The sequence below is a fragment of the Lipotes vexillifer genome, unplaced genomic scaffold (genome assembly GCF_000442215.2).
Source record: "Lipotes vexillifer unplaced genomic scaffold, Lipotes_vexillifer_v1.1 scaffold685, whole genome shotgun sequence".
Taxonomy (NCBI): Eukaryota; Metazoa; Chordata; class Mammalia; order Artiodactyla; family Lipotidae; genus Lipotes; species Lipotes vexillifer.
The window spans coordinates 2,015,275-2,034,733 of record NW_006771436.1 but is presented as its reverse complement, the minus strand read 5'-3'; the positions used below and the strand labels follow the sequence as shown (position 1 = coordinate 2,034,733).

The 19,459-nt window shown below is 38.4% G+C and overlaps 1 protein-coding gene and 1 non-coding gene across 3 annotated transcripts in view; one reads left to right on the top strand and one right to left on the bottom strand.

Annotated features, from left to right (window-relative positions):
* The window catches only part of PRRC2C (proline rich coiled-coil 2C), a 98,737-nt gene that overhangs the window by 9,978 nt on the left and 69,300 nt on the right, over positions 1 to 19,459 (top strand). Inside the window, exons 2-3 of one of the 2 annotated variants that reach the window (XM_007446768.1) lie at positions 17,590 to 17,755; positions 19,255 to 19,432. In XM_007446768.1, coding sequence (XP_007446830.1) covers positions 17,644 to 17,755; positions 19,255 to 19,432 — 290 coding nt within the window. In that variant the 5' untranslated portion in view covers positions 17,590 to 17,643. Of the gene's footprint in view, positions 1 to 17,589; positions 17,756 to 19,254; positions 19,433 to 19,459 lie in introns of those variants that run through there. The other variant, XM_007446769.1, reaches the window with a different exon arrangement.
* Positions 4,283 to 4,354, bottom strand: TRNAE-UUC (transfer RNA glutamic acid (anticodon UUC)). The gene has a single exon. It is a non-coding gene; the product is annotated as a tRNA-Glu (tRNA).

The following is a 19,459-nucleotide window of genomic DNA, read 5'->3' as shown; positions in this document are numbered from 1 at the left end:
GCGGGCTTCTCACTGTTGTGGCCTCTCCCGTTGCGGAGCACAGGCTCCAGACGCGCAGGCTCAGCGGCCATGGCTCACGGGCCCAGCCGCTCCGCGGCACGTGGAATCTTCCTGGACCGGGGCACGAACCCATGTCCCCTGCATCGGCAGGTGGACTCTCAACCACTGCGCCACCAGGGAAGCCCACTACTTATTCTTAAATCCAATTTAATTTTATCCAGCATTCCAAGAAAGTCATTAAATCTTAAGAAAGTCATTAAGCGCATTCTTACTCTTTCAGATGTTTGTGTCATACGTGGTGTCTACTTTCCAGGTCTTTATTCAAGTTTTTGACAAAAGGCTTTGAAAAGGACAGGATCCAATATATTAGTTTTTCTGGTCACATTACTTCATATTGACTTACTTGAATATAAAATAATTTTCAGCCTCAAATATTATACGATCCTCATTTGTATTTAAGGAGGAGTGTATAAAGACTAGTACTTTGATTAATGTGTTTAAAGTCAAACTGCAGAGGGGGGAGTTAGTCAAAAGTAAACTTTTTAGAAAGGTAATATTTTACATTATAAATCAACTCTACTCCAATAAAAATTAATTTAAAAAAATTTTTTAAAAAGGTAATATTTTGTGAATGCTGATTGACCTGGAACTCAGAGGAGTGTGGTGAATGTCTTGACTTTTTATTTTAAATGGAAAATTTAGTTAAAATTTGAGTGATAAAATGCTGTTTTCTGAAGTTAATACATCAATCCCCTCTATCTTTGTTAGCTACCATGAGAAAATATCATAGGCGAGGTGGCTTAAAAAACAAACTTATTTTTCACAGTTCTGAAGGCTGGAAGTCCAAGATCACGGTGCCAGTGTAGTCGGGTTTGGCCGAATGCCTTCTAGCTGAGTCCTCGCATGGCTGAGAGAGAGCTCTGATGTCTCTTTCTCTTATAAGAGAACTAATCCCATTGTGAGGCCCCACGTTCATCACTTCATTTAACCCTAATTACCTCCCAAAGGTCCCAGCTCCAAATACTTTCTATTACATTGGTAGTTAGGGCTTCAACATATGAATTTTGGGGGGACACAGTTCAGTTCATAGTAGCCCCCCCTTTTACAGTCTATAGTGCATTGATTTTTATGCTTTTTACATTGTTACACTTCAAAATAATATTTCTACAACAGTTGGAATGCATTCATTAATTCAGATATTACTATGTTTTGTTGCTTTAATTTTTTTATCCTTGATATTCAACTCTGTATTGTAACGGAGTAAGTTTTTTTTTAATTAATTAATTTTTTGGCTGTGTTGGGTCTTCATTGCTGCTCACGGGCTTTCTCTAGTTGCAGCAAGCAGGGGCTACTCTTCATTGCAGTGCATGGGCTTCTCATTGCGGTGGCTTCTCTTCTTGTGGAGCACAGGCTCTAGGTGCGCGGGCTTCAGAAGTTGTGGCACGTGGGCTCAGTAGTTGCGGCTGGTGGGCTCTAGAGCATAGGCTCAGTAGTTGTGGCACACTGGCTTAGTTGCTCCGCGGCATGTGGGATCTTCCCGGACCAGGGCTTGAACCCGTGTCCCCTGCATTGGCAGGAGGATTCTTAACCACTGCACCACCAGGAAAGTCCCCAGAGTAAGTTTTGATACGAAAAACTTGAATCTTTTAAAATCTCTTAACCTCAAATGGCATGTTATTTATTATGTATTTTAAAGGTTTGATGCTTATCTCTTCTATAATGAAAATTGAGTTCTGATTTTCATATGGTGAGGTTATCTTGGTTACTGGCTTTGACAGTAATCTTGGCTCCATCACTTCCTAGCCTTATGAGTTTTACTTCTCTAAGGTTGTTTCTTCATTGGTAAGTTTTGGTGACTTGGGCTTTGAGCTCTTCTTATTTCCAGTCTGATATTTTTACATTCTAAATCTCTAGAGCTCAGATTTTAAAAATTTGGCTTCAAGAGACATTACAAAATTAGAATGTATAGAAATTGGATCCCTCTTTATGTTAGAAATGGGAGAAATAAATATAGAAGATTATTCAGGGTTTTAAGCTAGAGGTTAGGGGAAATGGTTATGGTGAAATTGGGAAGGACATGTTTGGGAAAGCAGATAAGCTTTTAGACTTCTTTGGGGGTTGGATAGTCTTAATCTCAAAGAAATGTTGTAAAAATAATACAGAGAATTTCCATATTCGTTCATTCATATCCCTGATTGTTAATAGTTTACTGTATTTGTTTTACCATTCTCTGTGTGTACATGTACCTATGCACACACTCACACATATTATATGTTCTTGACCTTTAATGTCTTGGTCTAAACCCTGTCATTACCTGAAACGTTACATTCAAATCACAAGCTCCTATGCCTCCACTTCTCATTCAGTACATTTTCTCCTGCTGTTTTTATTAAATAAACAGAGCAATCCATAGTAAGCTTGACTCAGCAAGCATTCAATAATCACTACTGTTAAGAGCTTTTATTCACTCTTTTTGAAATTTCCAGTTCCTTCTCCTCTCCTCCTTATTTTTTTCCAGCTTGTCTTACTTCACTCTCTGATTTAGACTTCGATGAAATGTTAATCTAACCATTCTCCTGGCAGTATCCTCATCTCCCTTGTTTTTCTTTACACCTGCCTGGCACAACTCTTAATTTCTTATTCGATCCAGCTGCTTTGTGCCTCCCACCACTCCCTACTCCTAGACATGCTGCTGGACATTGTTAACAGTCTTCAAACTGCACAGGCTTGGGAATACTGTATATCCCTGGTTTCCAGCTTCTACTCAGGTTTCAGTGCTGCCTGTCAATGCCTCGTTTTACTAGTTGGCTGTCTTTTCTCCCAGTTCTTTGCAAGTCTTTTCCAGCCTTCTCAAATCTCCACTCAGTTGATGAGATCAGCATGTCTCTTTTTCATTTGTTCCTAGTAGTGCCTGATTAGTAAGCACTGGGTAAATATTTTTTTTTGCGTGGATGGCGGAATTAAACATTTTTAGTGTGTAGTTCTGTCAAGAAACTTAAGTGAAGATGTTTTGTTCTATACGCAATTAAAAATGAATGTCTAAAGATTGTAGCTTGAAGGAAGGATTTGGTTGGGAATTATCCTTACTGAAGCAGTGAACAGTAGATGAGATGGCTAAAGAGGTAAGCACATAGAGAAGAGAGCTGACAAAAGCAGTTAACATTTATGTAGAGGGATAGGGAAAAAAAAATGAGGCAGATGTCAGTCACAGAAACCAGTGAAAATGGTTTACACAGAAGCTCCTTATTTTTATATTTGTATGTGATACTTGACTATTATTAGTATATATTCTTCCTTTATTTGTTCAATAAAACATTTGTTGAATGTGTCCAGCAGGCTCATCTGGAAATGGTTGCAGTTTCTTTTTAATGTTAACAATTTGAGTGGGACATTGTGCTGTGTTTCCCAGAAGAACTAAGCAATCACCATAAGAATAAGGAGGAAAGAGGTAAACAGAGGCTGGATACATAGAAGCCCATGGAGGCCAGAAAGACTATGATTCTGTCATTTAATTGAATTTTGCAAATTGGTGATTTGCAAAAGTATGAGGTTCCTCCCTCCCCCCAAATATACTAGATTTTAAATATCACTTAATATTTTTGGTATCAAATACTTTTAATTCTTTTGTAATCGTAGGTGAGTCACCTTAGAATCTTACAATTTTTGGCACTGATGGAATTTTAGAGGTGGTACCTAATCTCCTGTTGGTGTGGAAATCTCTTACAGATTTTTTTCCCACAAATTTTCGGCCTACAATATCTATCCTTTCATGAAAACCATCTTTTTGTTACCACTGTTTCGTTATTCTTTCATTTCAAAAAGTTGATGTTTATATTATGGTAAACTGCTGCCTTCCAAATTTCCCTTAGACCTTTTGGAAACAGTCTGTTGGCTTTAAAAGCCCTGGCTTCCTTTTTTTTTTTTTTTCTTTTCTTCCTTTCTTCCTTTCTTCTATCTTAACTTTTTTTTTTTTGGTCAAAAAAGGTAATATGTATTTATTCAAAATTCGGAAAATGTAGGTGCATGTTTTGCTACATCTAATTTCAGTGAAAAAAATGCTAGTTTCTTACCAGCATTGCTCAGTTATAGAACCTTGAATTTAGAGAGATGTTTACTTTCTCTTTCCTTAAACAGAGAAAAGGGATGTGTTATTCAAAAAGCTTTGTTTTGGAGACTGACCCTCAGCCCTTAATGATTTAGATTTTTTTAGGTACATAGTAGGCAGGGTAGTAATATAAAAAGGTTTCTTTTTGGCCACGCCGCACAGCTTGAGGGTTCTCAGTTCCCTGACCAGGAATTGAACCTGGGCCACAGCAGTGAAAGCCCAGAATCCTAACCACTAGGCCACCAGGGAACTCCCAGAATGCTATATTTAAAACAAAGACAAGCCTTTGCTCAGAATTCAGTGGTTTCCCATTGTTTCAAAGATAAAGTTTTTAATACTAATAGGCCCACCTCATCCAACCTTCTTTCTCTCCTTCAACTGTCCCTTTCTTACTAGCTTCTGCTTCCCCAGCTTTTTTGAACATGGTTAGCATATCAGGGCCGGAGGTCCTTTGCATTTGGTTTTTCTTCAACCTTGAAGCTGCCTGTTTCCCCTTTAGATCCAAGTCAGAAGCTCTCTCCTCAGAGAGGCCTTTATTGATCAACTTATCTAAAGTAGTTCCACCCTTTCTAAAGTAGTTTCCACCCTTTCGTGTTGTCCTGTTTGGTTTTATTTATGGCATTTGTCACCATCTGAAATGATTTTATTTACCTATTATTTGAATCACCAAACTAGAAAGTAAGACCCGAGAGAGCAGATTCTTATCCCTTGTATCTCCAGTGCATAGAATAGCATACATAGTAGGTGTTCAGTAAATGTTTCAAAATATGGAATTATTAATGACTGACATAGATTATAAATAAATTTTATCACATACCATATTGTAGTGAATATCCTTACGTGTATTTTGCAGGCATTAGTATTTTTTTAGGATAGATTCTTAGACTTTGTTTTAAGCTATGCTGCTGGGTTCTAAACCATTCTTAGCTCTCTACCCAGGCCTTACAAAACAGACCACAGGCTGGATTTGGCCATAGGCCTTAGTTTGCCAAAGCCTGCCTTTAGTTCATTGTAAATAGCATGTGAATTGTCTCTGTTTAATGTCAGAATTCCCTTGTGAAATCACCTGGGCCAGACACTTCGGGGGTGGGCAGCTTTTGGACTTTTTTTTCCCATTGTTTTTACCTGTTTATTTTGAGCCAAATCTGGTAATTTCTGTTTTCCTAGAAAATCCTTATTTCAAAGCCTTCTCCTCATGTGTGTATTTTATATCATCTTTCTCATTCTTAGTGTTAACTTAATATTAGAGTGATTCAGCTAATTTATATATATTTTTTCCAAAAGAGCCAGCTCTTGAATTTATCAGTAGTTATTATTGTTTTTTTTTTTAATTTGATTTTTCTTTTCTGCTTTTTTTTTTTTGGGTAACTTTTAAAACATTGTTTTGTCTGGTAATGAAGGTCCTTAAGAGCATTCCTTTGAATTATATGATTCTGTGCTTTATGGTTTGATAAGAGGTGTGTTTGTTTTTCACTTTCAGTTGATTTTCTTCTACATTTCTAGTTTTGTCTATTAACTTTGTAGCCACAGGAATATTAAACTACTTTCTTATCAATCCCAGGAACAAAAACAGTTTGTTGATTCCTTGTTTATTATGTTCTGACATTTTTTTTTTCTGCTCTGGTATGAGCTGTATTATTACATTGTTCTTCATTATTCCTTCTCAGAGCTACTGATTTCTCCAATTGCATATCTTGCCAGCCTGTTTCCCTCCCTGCCATGCCTGCCCTCTTCCTTTGTACAAATTAAAAACACTACTGGAGGGCTTCCCTGGTGGCGCAGTGCTTGAGAGTCCGCCTGCCGATGCAGGAGACGCGGGTTCGTGCCCCGTTTCGGGAGGATCCCACGTGCCGCGGAGCGGCTGGGCCCGTGAGCCATGGCTGCTGAGCCTGCGCGTCCGGAGCCTGTGCTCCGCAAATGGGAGAGGCCACAACAGTGAGAGGCCCGCATAACGCAAGAAAAAAAAAAACAAAACACTACTGTAGGGACTCCCCGGGTGGGGCAGTGGTTAAGAATCCGCCTGCCATTGCCAGGGACATGGGTTCAGTCCCTGGTCCAAGAAGATCCCACATGCCATGGAGCAACTAAGCCCGTGCGCCACAACTGCTGAGCCCGCGAGCCACAACTACTGAAGCCCGCACACCTAGAGCCCATGCTCCGCAGCAAGAGAAGCCACCAGAATGAGAAGCTCACGCACTGCAGCAAAGAGTAGCCCCCACTCGCCTCAACTAGAGAAAGCCCGCACACAGCAACGAAGACCAAATGCAGCCAAAAAAAACAAAACAAAAAAAAGACTATTGTATATCTCCTATATTAATATTCTACTTTACTTCTGACATTTCTGGTCACCACGTGGAGAGCGGGGTTCCCCACACCAAGCAGTTAGATTCTCCAGCCACTATCTGGGTGTCCTGAAATTTAACTAAATTCTGATCTAACTACCCAGAGATAGCATTATATCCCAGAGATTAATAAGGGCTCAGTCCCACAAGACTGTCCCCCCAAATACTTCAGATGCCAGTTGAAAGTCCAGATTGTTACTGTTGTTAACCATGCTGCTAGCTAACTGGCTGGCTGGCTGTAAATCAGGTTTGATTAATTTGCTAGAGCAATTCACAGAACTCAGGAAAACAATTTACTTACTAGATTACTGGTTTATTACAAAGATATTAAAGTATGGAAGTGAATGAAAAGATGTACAGGGCAAGGTCCAGAAGAGTCCCAAACACATGAGTTTTTGTCCCTGTGTAGTTTATGGAACTCCATCCTCCAGGAAGTGCTCCCAATCTTAATGGAGGCATGAATAATTAAATCTTTGGCCAATGGTGATTAATTCAACCTCCAGCTCCTCTCCCTACCCTGGAGGAGAAGAGGATGGTGTTGAAAGTGCCAGCCCTCTAATCACTTGGTTGATTCCCCTGGCAACCAGCCCTCACCCCTAGAGGCCTCCTTGGAGTCACTACACTAACTTATCCTCAGGTGTGGTTGTAAGGGGCTTGTTATGAATAACAAAAGATACTTTTGTCTCCTATTATTTAGGAAATTCCAAGGGTTTTAGCCCTGTGTCAGGAGTGGGGATTGAAGACCCAGTATAATTTTCTTATAAATCACAATATCATACCTTGCAGTCTACACTCCACTTACAATAAATTTGTGTAAATATCTGTAATAACTTCATTTCTAATCCCTCTTGTTTGCTTGGAATCTAGGGGGCCTTGATCTTTTTAAAAATATTTTTTATTGACATAAAATAAACTGCACATACTTAAAGTATACTATTTGATGCTTTGCATATACACATCATGAAACTCTTACCATAGTCAAGATAATGAATATATCAAGAAAAATTTCCTTCTGTTCCTCCCAGTTCCTATCCATAGGCAATCACTGATCTGCTTCCTGTACCATAGATACATTTGCATTTTGTAGTGTCGACTGAAAAAAAAAGCACAACCTGAAAGTTCAGAATTACGTTTTATTTGGTGGACAAAACCGAAGACTTAAGCCTGGAAGTTAGCCTTTCAGATAGCTCTTAGGGACTAGTCCAAAGACGTAAGGGAGGAGCCAGGATATATAGAAGTTTTGCAACAAAACCCAGGTAGTTGGAACATCAAAAAAGGTTAAGGTTAATTAAAGAAAACCAGACGTCTCAAGTTAATGAATTTAGCTCTTTTCTAGTATGGGAAGATGCAAGGGTCTGGGCTTATTTAAATCATTCCTTTGATATGCACCTTAACTCTCTAGGAGGATACTTCCTTTTTCTCCATCCTGGATCCCCTCAGGGTGCACAGTTGGTGGTGGCTGCTGTAGCTACTGGCTTGTTGGCCTGAGGCAACATAATTTGTTTACTGATAGGGGAGGCAACATTTTTCATCCACAGTTGAATTCAGTATATAGTGTATATGTTGGGAGTCTAGCTTCTTTCCTTCACTATAATGACTTTGAGATTTATCCATGTTGTTACATTTATCAGTAGTTCATTCTTTTTTATTACTTGGGTATTCGTTCCATTTATGTATATACCACAATATACCACAATATGGTTATCCAGTAACCTGTTCGTGAACAGTTGGGTTGTTTCCAGTGCTTGCCTATTACAAATAAAACTATGAACCAGAGTACAAGTCTGAGTCTTCATATGGACATATGTTTTCATTTTCTTGTATAAACATTGGGAATGGAATTGGGATTGTAGGATGTTTTTTCCTTTTAAAGAAGCTGCCAAACTGTTTTCCCAAGTGGTTATACCATTTTACATTCCCACGAGCAGGCTATGAGAGTTCCAGTTCTTCCACATCCTTGTCGACACTTGGTATAATTATTCCGTAGTTTTAGCCAATACAGTAGAAGTATGGAGTTATCTTACTGTGGTCTAAATTTGCATTTCCCAAATACTAATGGTGCTGAAATGCTGAATATCTTTACACGTGTTTATTTGCCACTTGTGTATCTCTGGTGAAGTGTCACATCCTGTGCCCTTTAAAAATAATTGGGTCATGTGTTTTATTATTGAGTTCTGAGAGTTTTGTACATATTCTGGATAAAAGTGTTTCATCAGATACATGATCTGCAGATGTTTTTTCCCAGACAGTAGCTTGTGTTTTCATTGTCAACCGTGAGAACTTTCAAAAGGCAAAAGTCTAGTTTAAAAATTTCATCTTTTATGGATTGTGAGCCCTGCCCCCACCCCCACCGCATGCGGCTTGCAGGATCTTAGTTCCCCAGCCAGGGACTGAACCCACGCCTTTGGCAGTGAAAGCTCTGAGTCCTAACCAGGGAATTCCCTATGAATCGTGGTTTTGGTGTACTATCTAAGACGTCTTTATATTTAACCCAGGGTCACAAAGATTTTCTCCTATGGTTTCTCTAGAAGTTTTTATAGTTTCAGGTTTTACCTTTTGTCTGTGGTCCTTTTTAAAAAATTTGAGATATTTTTAACATATGTCATATAAGTTTAAGGTGTATTTTTGTGCATTTATATATTGCAGTGTGATTAATTATGCACGTGATGTGTGGAGGTTAAGCATTAGCTTAAACCTCCACACATCACGTGCATAATTATCATTTAAGATCTTAGCTCGAAAAATCTACAAATAGTAAATGCTGGAGAGGGTGTGGAGGAAAGGGAACCCTCTTGCACTGTTGGGGGGAATGTAAATTGAGTCAGCCACTATGGAGAACAGTATGGAGGTTCCTTAAAAAGCTAAAAATAGAACTACCATACGACCCAGCAATCCCACTACTGGGCATATACCCTGAGAAAACCATAATTCAGAGAGTCGTGTACCACAGTGTTCATTGAAGTTCTGTTTACAATAGCCAGGTCATGGAAGCAACCTAAGTGTCCATCGACAGATGAATGGATAAAGATGTGGCACATATATACAGTGGAATATTACTCAGCCACAGAAAGAAACGAAATTGAGTTATTTGTAGTGAGGTCGATGGACCTAGAGACTATCATACAGAGGGAAGTAAGTCAGAAAGAGAAAAACAAATACCATATGCTAACATATATATGGAATCTAAAATAAAAAGGTTCTGAAGAACTTAGAGGTGGGATAGGAATAAAGACGCAGACGCAAGAGTGGACTTGAGGACATCGGAAGGGGGAAGGGTAAGCTGGGACGAAGTGAGCGAGTGGCGTGGACTTATATATACTACCAAATATAAAATAGATGGCTAGTGGGAAGCAGCCACATAGCACAGGGAGATCAGCTCGGAGCTTTGTGACCACCTAGAGGGGTGGGAGGGAGACGCAAGAGGGAGGAGATATGGTGATATATGTATATGTATAGCTGATTCACTTTGTTATAAAGCAGAAACTAACACACCATTTTAAAGCAATTATACTCCAATAAAGATGTTTAAAAAAAAAAAGATCTTAGTGGCTTCGAAATACATATACAGTGTTGTTGACCATAATCATAATACTGTACATTAGCTCTCCAGAACTTAACCCATCTTCTAACTGCAAGTTTGTACCCTTTGCTATGGTCCATTTTGCATTGAGTTTTGTATATTTTTGTATTCATTCATTCATTCAGCTAGCTAGCTGCACTGGGTCTTAGTTGCGGTATGTGGGATCTTCATTGTGGCATGTGCGATCTAGTTCCCTGAACAGGGATGGAACCCTGGGCCCCCTGCATTGGGGGCGCGGAATCTCATCCACTGGACCACCAAGGAAGTCCCAAGTTTTGTATATCTTTCTATATTCTGTTCTGTTGATCTGTTTTACACTGTTATTACAGTGTCTTCATTGCTGCTTTATAAGTCTTGAAATCAGGTGACATTGGCCCTCCAACATTATTTTTCTTTTTAAAATTCTTTTGCTTATTGTAGAAAAACTCCTTCTGGGGTTTTGTTTGGGCTTGCTTTGAATCTGCAGATAAACTTGGCAAGAATTGACATCTTATTATTGGGTCTTTTGACCCACAGATATGGCCTATCTCTATTTATCTAGGTCTTCTTTAGTGTTTTGTAGTTTTCAGTATACAAATATTGCACAATTTTTGTCAGATATATCCCTAAGTATTTCCTAGTTTTAATTGCTGTTATAAGTTGTACTTTAATTTCTGATTGTTCGTTGCTACTGTGCACTGATACAATTGATTTTTATATATTGATCTTGTATACAACCTTGCTTAACTCTCTTCTTAGTTCTAGTAGCTTTTTTTAGACTTAGTCAGATTTTCTACGTATATGATCATGTCAGCAAATAGACAGTTTTATTTCATCCTTCCCCATCTGACTTCCTTCCCCCCGCCCCTTGTCTTACTGCACTGGCTTAGAAATTCTAGGACAGTGTTGAACAGAAGTGGTGAGAGTTGATAGCCTTTCTTTGTTCTTTAGAACATGGGTTAAGCCTTCAGTCTTTTACCATTAAGTATGATGTTGCTGGGGCTTCCCTGGTGGCGCAGTGCTTGAGAGTCCGCCTGCCGATGCAGGAGACGCGGGTTCGTGCCCCGTTTCGGGAGGATCCCACATGCCGCGGAGCGGCCGGGCCCGTGAGCCATGGCCGCTGAGCCTGCGCATCCGGAGCCTGTGCTCCGCAAATGGGAGAGGCCACAACAGTGAGAGGCCCGCATAACGCAAAAAAAAAAAAAAAAAAAAAAAAAAGTATGATGTTGCTATAGGTTTTTGTTTTTTATTAGTAGACTTTATTTTTTTTTAATAGGTTGTAATAGATGCCCTTTATCAGTCTGAGTCTTAATTTCCTGAGAAGATTTTATCAGGAATAGATGTTGTGTTTTGTGAGATACTTTTTCTGCATATATTGAGATAATTGTGTGTTTGTTTTAGTTTACTATTTGGTGAACTGTGGCCTCTCCTGTTGTGGAGCACAGGCTCTGGATGCGCAGGCTCAGTGGCCATGGCTCACGGGCCCAGCCACTCCGCGGCATGTGGGATCCTCCTGGACCGGGGCACGAACCCGTGTCCCCCTGCGTCAGCAGGCAGACTCTCAACCACTGCGCCACCAGGGAGCCCCCTATTGAGTTTTGAAGGTTAAACCACCTCTGCATTCCTGGGATAAAGATATTTAAATAATAAAAGTGTTTTTCACACATTTCTTACTTAGTTCCATTTCTGGTGCTGTTCATTCTTTTCTGTAGATCCAGCCTTCTGTCTGGTAACTTTTTTTTTTCTTTCTCCTGTTTGAAGGACTTAACATTTCTTAGAGTGTAGATCTGCTAATGATGAATTATTTCATCTTTCTTAAGGCTGAGAAACTCTTGTTGGTCATTTTTGAAAGTATTTTTGCTGGATATAGAATTCTAGGTTATCAGTTTTTTCTAAGTATGTGGCTGCAACATTTTCTCACTTGCATGGTTTACAACAAGGATTCTGCTCAATTTTTTTTTTTTTTAAAACCTCTTAGTTCCTCTTAGTTTAAACCAGGGATGAACCCGCACCCTTGGCAGTGAAAACGCAGAGTCCTAACCACTGGCCACCAGGGAATTAATTCCCTCTGCTCTAACTCTTAGGTTTGTTTCTCTTATTGCTTTTCAGATTTTCTCTTTATCATTAGTTTTGAACAATTTTATTATGATGTGCTTTGGTATGGTTTAGTTCATATTTCGTATGCTTCGACTTCGTTGAGTCTTTTGCATCTGTATTTATAGTTTTCATCAGATTTTGTAAGATTCTGGCCATTATTTTTTCTTTCACCCCACCTCCTTGAGCGACTCCAGTTACACATAGATTAGGCTGTCTAACTCTGTCTCAGGGCTTATCTTTCATGTCTCTATATTTAATCTTTTTACTTGTTGAACATATAGAATGCAGTTATATAAAATAACTTAACATTTTTGTCCACTAATTCTGATACCTGGGTCAGCTAGATTGGTTTCAGTTGATTGATTCTTCTCTTCAATATGGTTCATATTTTCCTGCTTCTTTGCCTGCGTAGTTTTTAATTAAATTGTTCAATGTGGATTTTGCCTTCTTGGATGCTGGATATTTTTCCACTTTTTAAAATAAACATTCTTTAGATTTGCTTGGGACTCGGTTACCAGAAACAGTGTGATTTAAAGTCTAGCATGTGAGAATTGGTGCTATTCCCAGTCCTTCCTGAGCAATAGGCACTGTTCCCTCTGATTATTTCAGATGGTTCTTTCCTGGCTTTGGGTGGTTTCCTCACACACGTACATATTGACACTCCGCTGAATACACAAGGGGGAACAGATCCTCTGCAGATCTGTAGCATTTTCTCTTTGTATACCTCTCTTCTTTCCAGTATTATATCCTAGCTACCTTGGTCATCCTGAATGCCCAGCTTCATTTCTTCAACTTAGGGAGTCTCCCAGCCTCCACTTGGATTCTCTTCTGAGTTCCCTTCTCAGTGCCATGACCTGGGAGCTCTCCAGGCAGTAAGCTCAGGAAACCATAGGGGCTGATTTCATTTCTTTCCTCTCTGTTAGGGATCACATCAATTCAGTATCTTAAGTTCTTGTTTTATTTATATATAAGTAAAATTACACACACCTACCTGCACTGGACAGTATATATAAACACATTACATATGCATGTGTACAGAGTGATTCAGGTTATATATATAAATAAATTCTTTTTCCTACTCTTTTCCATTATGGTTTATTAGTTCCCCGTGCTATACAGTAGGACCTTGTTGTTTATCTGTTTTATATATAGTAGTTTGTATCTGCTCATCCCAAACTCCTAGTCTATCCCTCTCCACCCCTCTTACCCCTTTGGTAAAACCACAAGTTTGTTCTCTATGTTTGAGTCTGTTTCTGTTTTGTAAATAAGTTCATTTGTATCATATTTTAGATTCTACATATAAGTGATACCATATGGTATATGTCTTTCTCTTTCTGATTTCACTTAGTATGATAATCTCCACGTCCATCCATGTAGCTGCAAATGGCATTATTTCATTCTTTTTTATGACTGAGTAGTATTCCATTGTGATACATACCACATCTTTATCCATTCATCTGTCGATGGACATTTAGGTTGCTTCCATGTCTTGGCTATTGTAAATTGTGCTGCTATGAACATAGGGGTGGGGTGCATGTATCTTTTCATATTAGAGATTTCTCTGCATATAGACCCAGGGGTAGGATTGCTGAAAGTGCCCACATATAACTGGCAAACCATTAGAGTGCGATTGGCTTTTCTGATTTATCCAGTCTTATTGTTTATGGCTGTAAATTCTTTGTCTTTAGAAATGCCTGATCTTTTATAGAAATAGGTACATTGTGATAGTTTGTTCTTATCTTTGATTGAATTATCTTTTGAATGCATTTGTACTAGCTTCAATCACGTATTTATGATTTACTTTTGGAGGCGGGTAGTAGGTACTATAAAGCCTTCTTGGGTTTTATACTGGAGAGGCTCATAGGATATGAAAGAATAAATTTATTCTCTATTCTAATGGCCTGAGAAGCTGACTCTCTGGCCATATTTCTTACCTCAGAATATACCCAGTATGTATTTTGTTTATCTGTTTGGTGAAAGAGCATGTACTGAAGGGCATACCATATAGGCAGTAGTTTATTAATAGGGGAAGGAGAAACTTCGTACAGAATTTTGAACCTTAAAAAGAACTACTCAACTATTTGCAGGAATGTTCTCTTTTTTTTTGTATTTGGAAATTCCTTATAATTTAAAGGAAATTTTTTAGTTTATTTAACTCTTAAGTAGGAAAATTAAGGTTCATTTTGTGATTATTTCCAGGCTCTAATGTTTTGTGATGGCTGAGTTGAATTAGATATTCTGTCATCCTATGGTTAAATTGTGTTATGTTAACTTTGTTTTCCTTGTGTAAGCCTATGGACAAGCTGAACTGCCCTATCTTGTTAATTTTGTTTACTTATAAAATTGAACATTTTAATACATTTGCTTAGTGGTATTTCTCTATAGTGAATTGTTTGTTCATATAGCATTAATGTTTGGGTTTCTGCAAGTTTTTTCCTTCAATTTGTTGACTTCTTATGTAACATTTGCATTTTGTCAAATGTTGAGGTAGTTTCCCTGTTGACTCTCAACTTAATATTTTTAACTATAGTTTTCCTCTCATGCTTTGTGAATATTCGGTAGGTTTGCTTCTGAAACGTTTAATGTGAAATACATGCCTGTGTTGTAGGTAAAGTTGAAACTTTATTCAAAACAAAGGAGAAATGTAAACAGGCAGTAGAATTATGTAGGAACACAGAGTTCTGGGCTGGAGATATAAATTTGGCATGATCGGTTGGTAGTTGAAGCCTTAGAATTGGATGAGATTTCCTACAGAGATGAATTTAGAAGGAGAAAGAAGGTGAGGACAGGATGGGTAGCACAGAAGGAAGGATTGGCCTTAGATGGAATGGGAGGAAAGATACACTTCCTTTATTGCAGTGGTTCTGAAGACTGCTTACATATTAGAATTGACTGAGGAGCATTTTCAAAGTAAGGATTGATGATCAGATCCCACCTCACATGCCTAGAAACTTTTTTTTTTAATAAATTTATTTCTTTTTGGCTGCATTGGGTCTTCCTTGCTGCACGCAGGCTTTCTCTAGTTGCAGTGAGCAGGGGCTACTCTTCGATGTGGTGCGCAGGCTTCTCATTGCAGTGGCTTCTCTTTGTTGCAGAGTATGGGCTCTAGGCGCACAGACTTCAGTAGTTGTGGCATGCGGGCTCAGTAGTTGTGGCTCACAGTCTCTAGAGCGCAGGTTCAGTAGTTGTGGCGCATGGGCCTAGTTGCTCCATGGCATGTGGGATCTTCCCAGACCAGGGCTCGAACCTGTGTCACCTGCATTGGCAGGCAGATCCTTAACCACTGTGCCACCAGGGAAGTCGCAAACTGGTATGTTTTAAATCCCCAGGTGATTTTAATGTGTGGCAAGAGTTAAGGACCAACCACTGCTTAGCATATATCTGTTTGTAGTAAGTCAGTGAGTCTTGAACTTTTGTGTTTTTCAGAATCACTGGGAGGGCTTTCTAAGGCACAGTGGTTGGCCCCATCCTCAGTTTGATTCAGTAGGTATGGGTTGGAGCCTGAGAATTTGCATTTCTAACAAGTTTCTGGATGATGCTGAGAACCACTGTAACAGTAGGTGAAGGAAAGGAAACCCTTAGGAAAGATGGATGTAGATGCCGGTGGGCTTGTAGGTTTGCCCCTAGGAAGTTTAAGGAGTTTCTTTCTTAACGTTGTTGCGTTGTTTATGATTTAGGCACGTTAGGGTCTCCACTAAGAGTGCTGCATGAGTAGTTGTAGTGTTAAGAGGGGTTTGAGGATTCTTAGGTGTTAAAATTGCCATCAAATGAGGGTGAAAGAACAAGTTGACTTTTTATTATATGTCAGTTACTTTTTTTCCACCTGAAGAAAGATCTCCTTGAGTCTTAGTTTTGTTGTCTAATGAATATGCACTGTTCTCTTTTGTCACTGGAGCTGAATATTCTTCCTGTATATCTTTGTCCATGTTATTGGTGAAAATATGTCAACAGGATAGATTCTCGGAGTATATAGATAGCTCTCTTCACACCGTCATCGTTAGCACCCTTGGGATAAAACTAATTATATACATTCTGCCACATATGATTGTAAGCCATCTTATATTCATTAATGTAGTTCTTTTGGTTTCAGGTGAGTCGTTTTCACAATTTATTTCAAGGAAAGATGGTCTGTCGTAAATGTATACTTGGAGAAGCTGATTACAGTTACATGGGGAGGAGGCGGCATGGTGTAAATGGACTGACCCAGAAGCCTTGATTTCAAATCCAATCTCGTTTACCTATGAACATCAGTTTCCTTACCTGTAAAATCAGAATACTAACTGTATCATAAAGTTACTAGACTGAAATGAGATAACATGTGAAAATTATTGATAAATTTTATGGAACTCCATAAATATTGTGGCAGGTGATATGAATATAAAATCACGTCTCTGCAGGTGATGCTTATTCTGCAATTGACAAATGTAAAACCAGTACATAAAATGATTTTTATGATGGTAGGGTCTACACAGGCATTCCTTGACTTTGAATGCTTTTTGCATTATGTACTACTCTGTGTTATCTTTAGCTCCCATGCTCTTAGCTGTTGATGGTTTATTGGTAGAATTCACCGCCTCCTGTCCTACGTCCACCCTGAACACAAAATAAACAAAACAAACAGAAAAAATCCAACTACTAAGGTTGATAATGTACACCTCATTAAATGGAAGGGAAATAGTACGAGAACTAATTTGTGTCTTTTGCCCTGTTTATTAATAAACTAGTTTTTAATTGGGTACATTAGTTCCAAAGATGAACATTCTCTTTGTATATAAATGTTCATTAAAATACTGTGTACTTCTAATAACTTCTCATATACACAGAGATTTGTTTTGACAAGTGTACACCATTTCTTGAACACTTACTCCATAGCCATGAAATAGAATATTGTTTTTATGTACCTTGGGTTTATAAAGAAGTATTCTATCCTTTGCAGAAAATCGAGAAAATAGAATGTTCTTTCTATTCTAAACAGTTAAACTAATAGATCTTTGTTAGACACATACTGCCTGAAAACACAGGCATGCAGTTTATAGGGAAACGATGTTATCCTTCTGTCATGTTTGGATTCCATATGTGTAAGCTGATCATGCCAGTCATCTCAACCCTATTAAGTTGAATGATATTTGTTTATTAAATAGAAAGACATTATCCATAGATTCACTGTTTTTGAACTGTTCATCTCAGTATGGATTGAAACCCTTATTCTCTATAGTGTAGTTAAATGGTTACAAATCATAAACAATATACTTACCAAGCACATGGAAGTTTATTTTGATTAATTTTGTCACATTTTGGTTGTTGGAATTTTACAGTATTAAACAGGCTCTTGAAATTATTGTTGATGTGAGTTACTGAAGATTGACTTAATTTCTCATGTTTTTATTTTTCAGAATTTCTGTGAACATTTGAATTTACTAACAGCTTTTAGTAAACGAATTCTAAAGTTTTCCTCCTTGTTTTTCTTTCTTATGTGCATCTTAAAGACTGGTTTTAAGGGGTGTGGCAGGACTTTCTGGACTCGATGAGTTTCCACTGAAATGTCGGAGAAGTCAGGCCAGAACACAAAAGCAAAGGATGGGAAAAAGTATGCGACACTCAGTTTATTTAATACTTACAAGGGTAAATCATTAGAAACTCAGAAAACCACAGGTGAGTAAAATCAGGTGGCATTTATATTTTTTATAGTTTTCATGGTTTTGTTTTATTACTGTAAATGACACACTAGAGCTATTGCTATTAGGATCTAGGGCAAACATATGTTAATGCAGCCGTGTTTACATTGGGCTTTTTATATATGTACACATCTTTGAAGGGATATGAATTTTTTAAAGTTGAAAATTTATAAATGTTTTAAAATACGTTTTTTTTTTTTTCCTGTTTGTTGTCATCAGAAAATAAATAAAACTCTGTGGTTCCAAAAGGGAGACTTGGTCAATGAGATTAATAGGCATAAATATTAGTGGATTTATTCTACCACTTTTAGTTATGGACTAGAGAGAGTCCTGTGGTTCTTAGTTTTGTTTTGTTTTTTAATACCTTGAACCCAGTGTTTACAGTGAAGAGTGAAAACTGGACCATGTACACCTGATAGCTGTATGGTGCATTAACAGTGTTCATTATGTACATAAAGGTAGCATATTTCTTCTTTTCTAAAATTTGTTCAAGTATAGTTGATTTACAGTAGTGTTAATTTCTGCTGTACAGAAAAGTGATTCAGTTATACATATACATACAATCTTTTCATATTATTTTCCATTATGGTTTATCACAGGATATTGAATACAGTAGGACCTTGTTGTTTATCCATTCTGTATTTAATAGTTTGCATCTGCTAACCCCAAACTCCCAGTTTACCCCCCCACTCCCCTCCCCCTTGGCAACCATGAGTCTGTCCTCTGTGTCTGTGAGTCTGTTTCATATCATGTGTATTCTTTAACGTACGAAGTTTCGAGTTTAAAATCGATTTCCTGGAAAAATTTAAAAACAGCATTGTCAGTGTTTTCTTTTTTGTTTATAGGGTTGGTTCAGTTGTTAGAATTTTTTTTTTTTAATGTATGTTCTATTTTATTTATTTTCTGTATACTCCTATTTATTTATTTATTTTTGGCTGCCTTGGGTCTTTGTTGCTGCGTGTGGGCTTTCTCTAGTTGTGGCGAGCGGGGGCTACTCTTCATTGTGGTTCCCAGGCTTCTCATTGCGGTGGCTTCTCTTGTTGCAGAGCATGGGCTCTAGGTGCGCGGGCTTCAGTAGTTGTGGTGTGCGGGCTCAGTAGTTGTAGCTCATGGGCTTAGTTTCTCTGCAGCCTGTGGGATCTTCCTGGACCAGGGCTTGAACCTGTGTCCCGTGCATCGGCAGGTGGATTCTTAACCACTGCGCCACCAGGGAAGCCCAGAAGTGTGGAGTCTTAACCACCGGACTGCCAGGGAAGTCCCGGTTATTAGAATTTTTAAAGCATCTGTTCAGTGGCTTGATAGTTAATTTTAGTATAATTTCTACATTGGGTTATGTTGCAGGTATGTGGCTTAGTTTAAATTTTTTCATTTTAAAATAGAAAATAATAATTCAAGATCCCGTTAATTCCTATTGTCTTTTTATTTTGTTTTAAGAATAAAATAGTTACTAAGAAAGTTGATGTTATTGATCTTTAGTTGCAGCTCGACATGGATTGCAGAGTCTTGGAAAAGTTGGTATTTCACGGCGTATGCCTCCACCTGCTAACCTCCCAAGTCTCAAAGCGGAAAACAAAGGCAATGATCCTAATGTGAACATCGTACCTAAAGATGGCACAGGATGGGCATCAAAACAAGAGCAACACGAAGAAGAAAAGTGAGTCAAAGTCTGTTAAAGAATGAA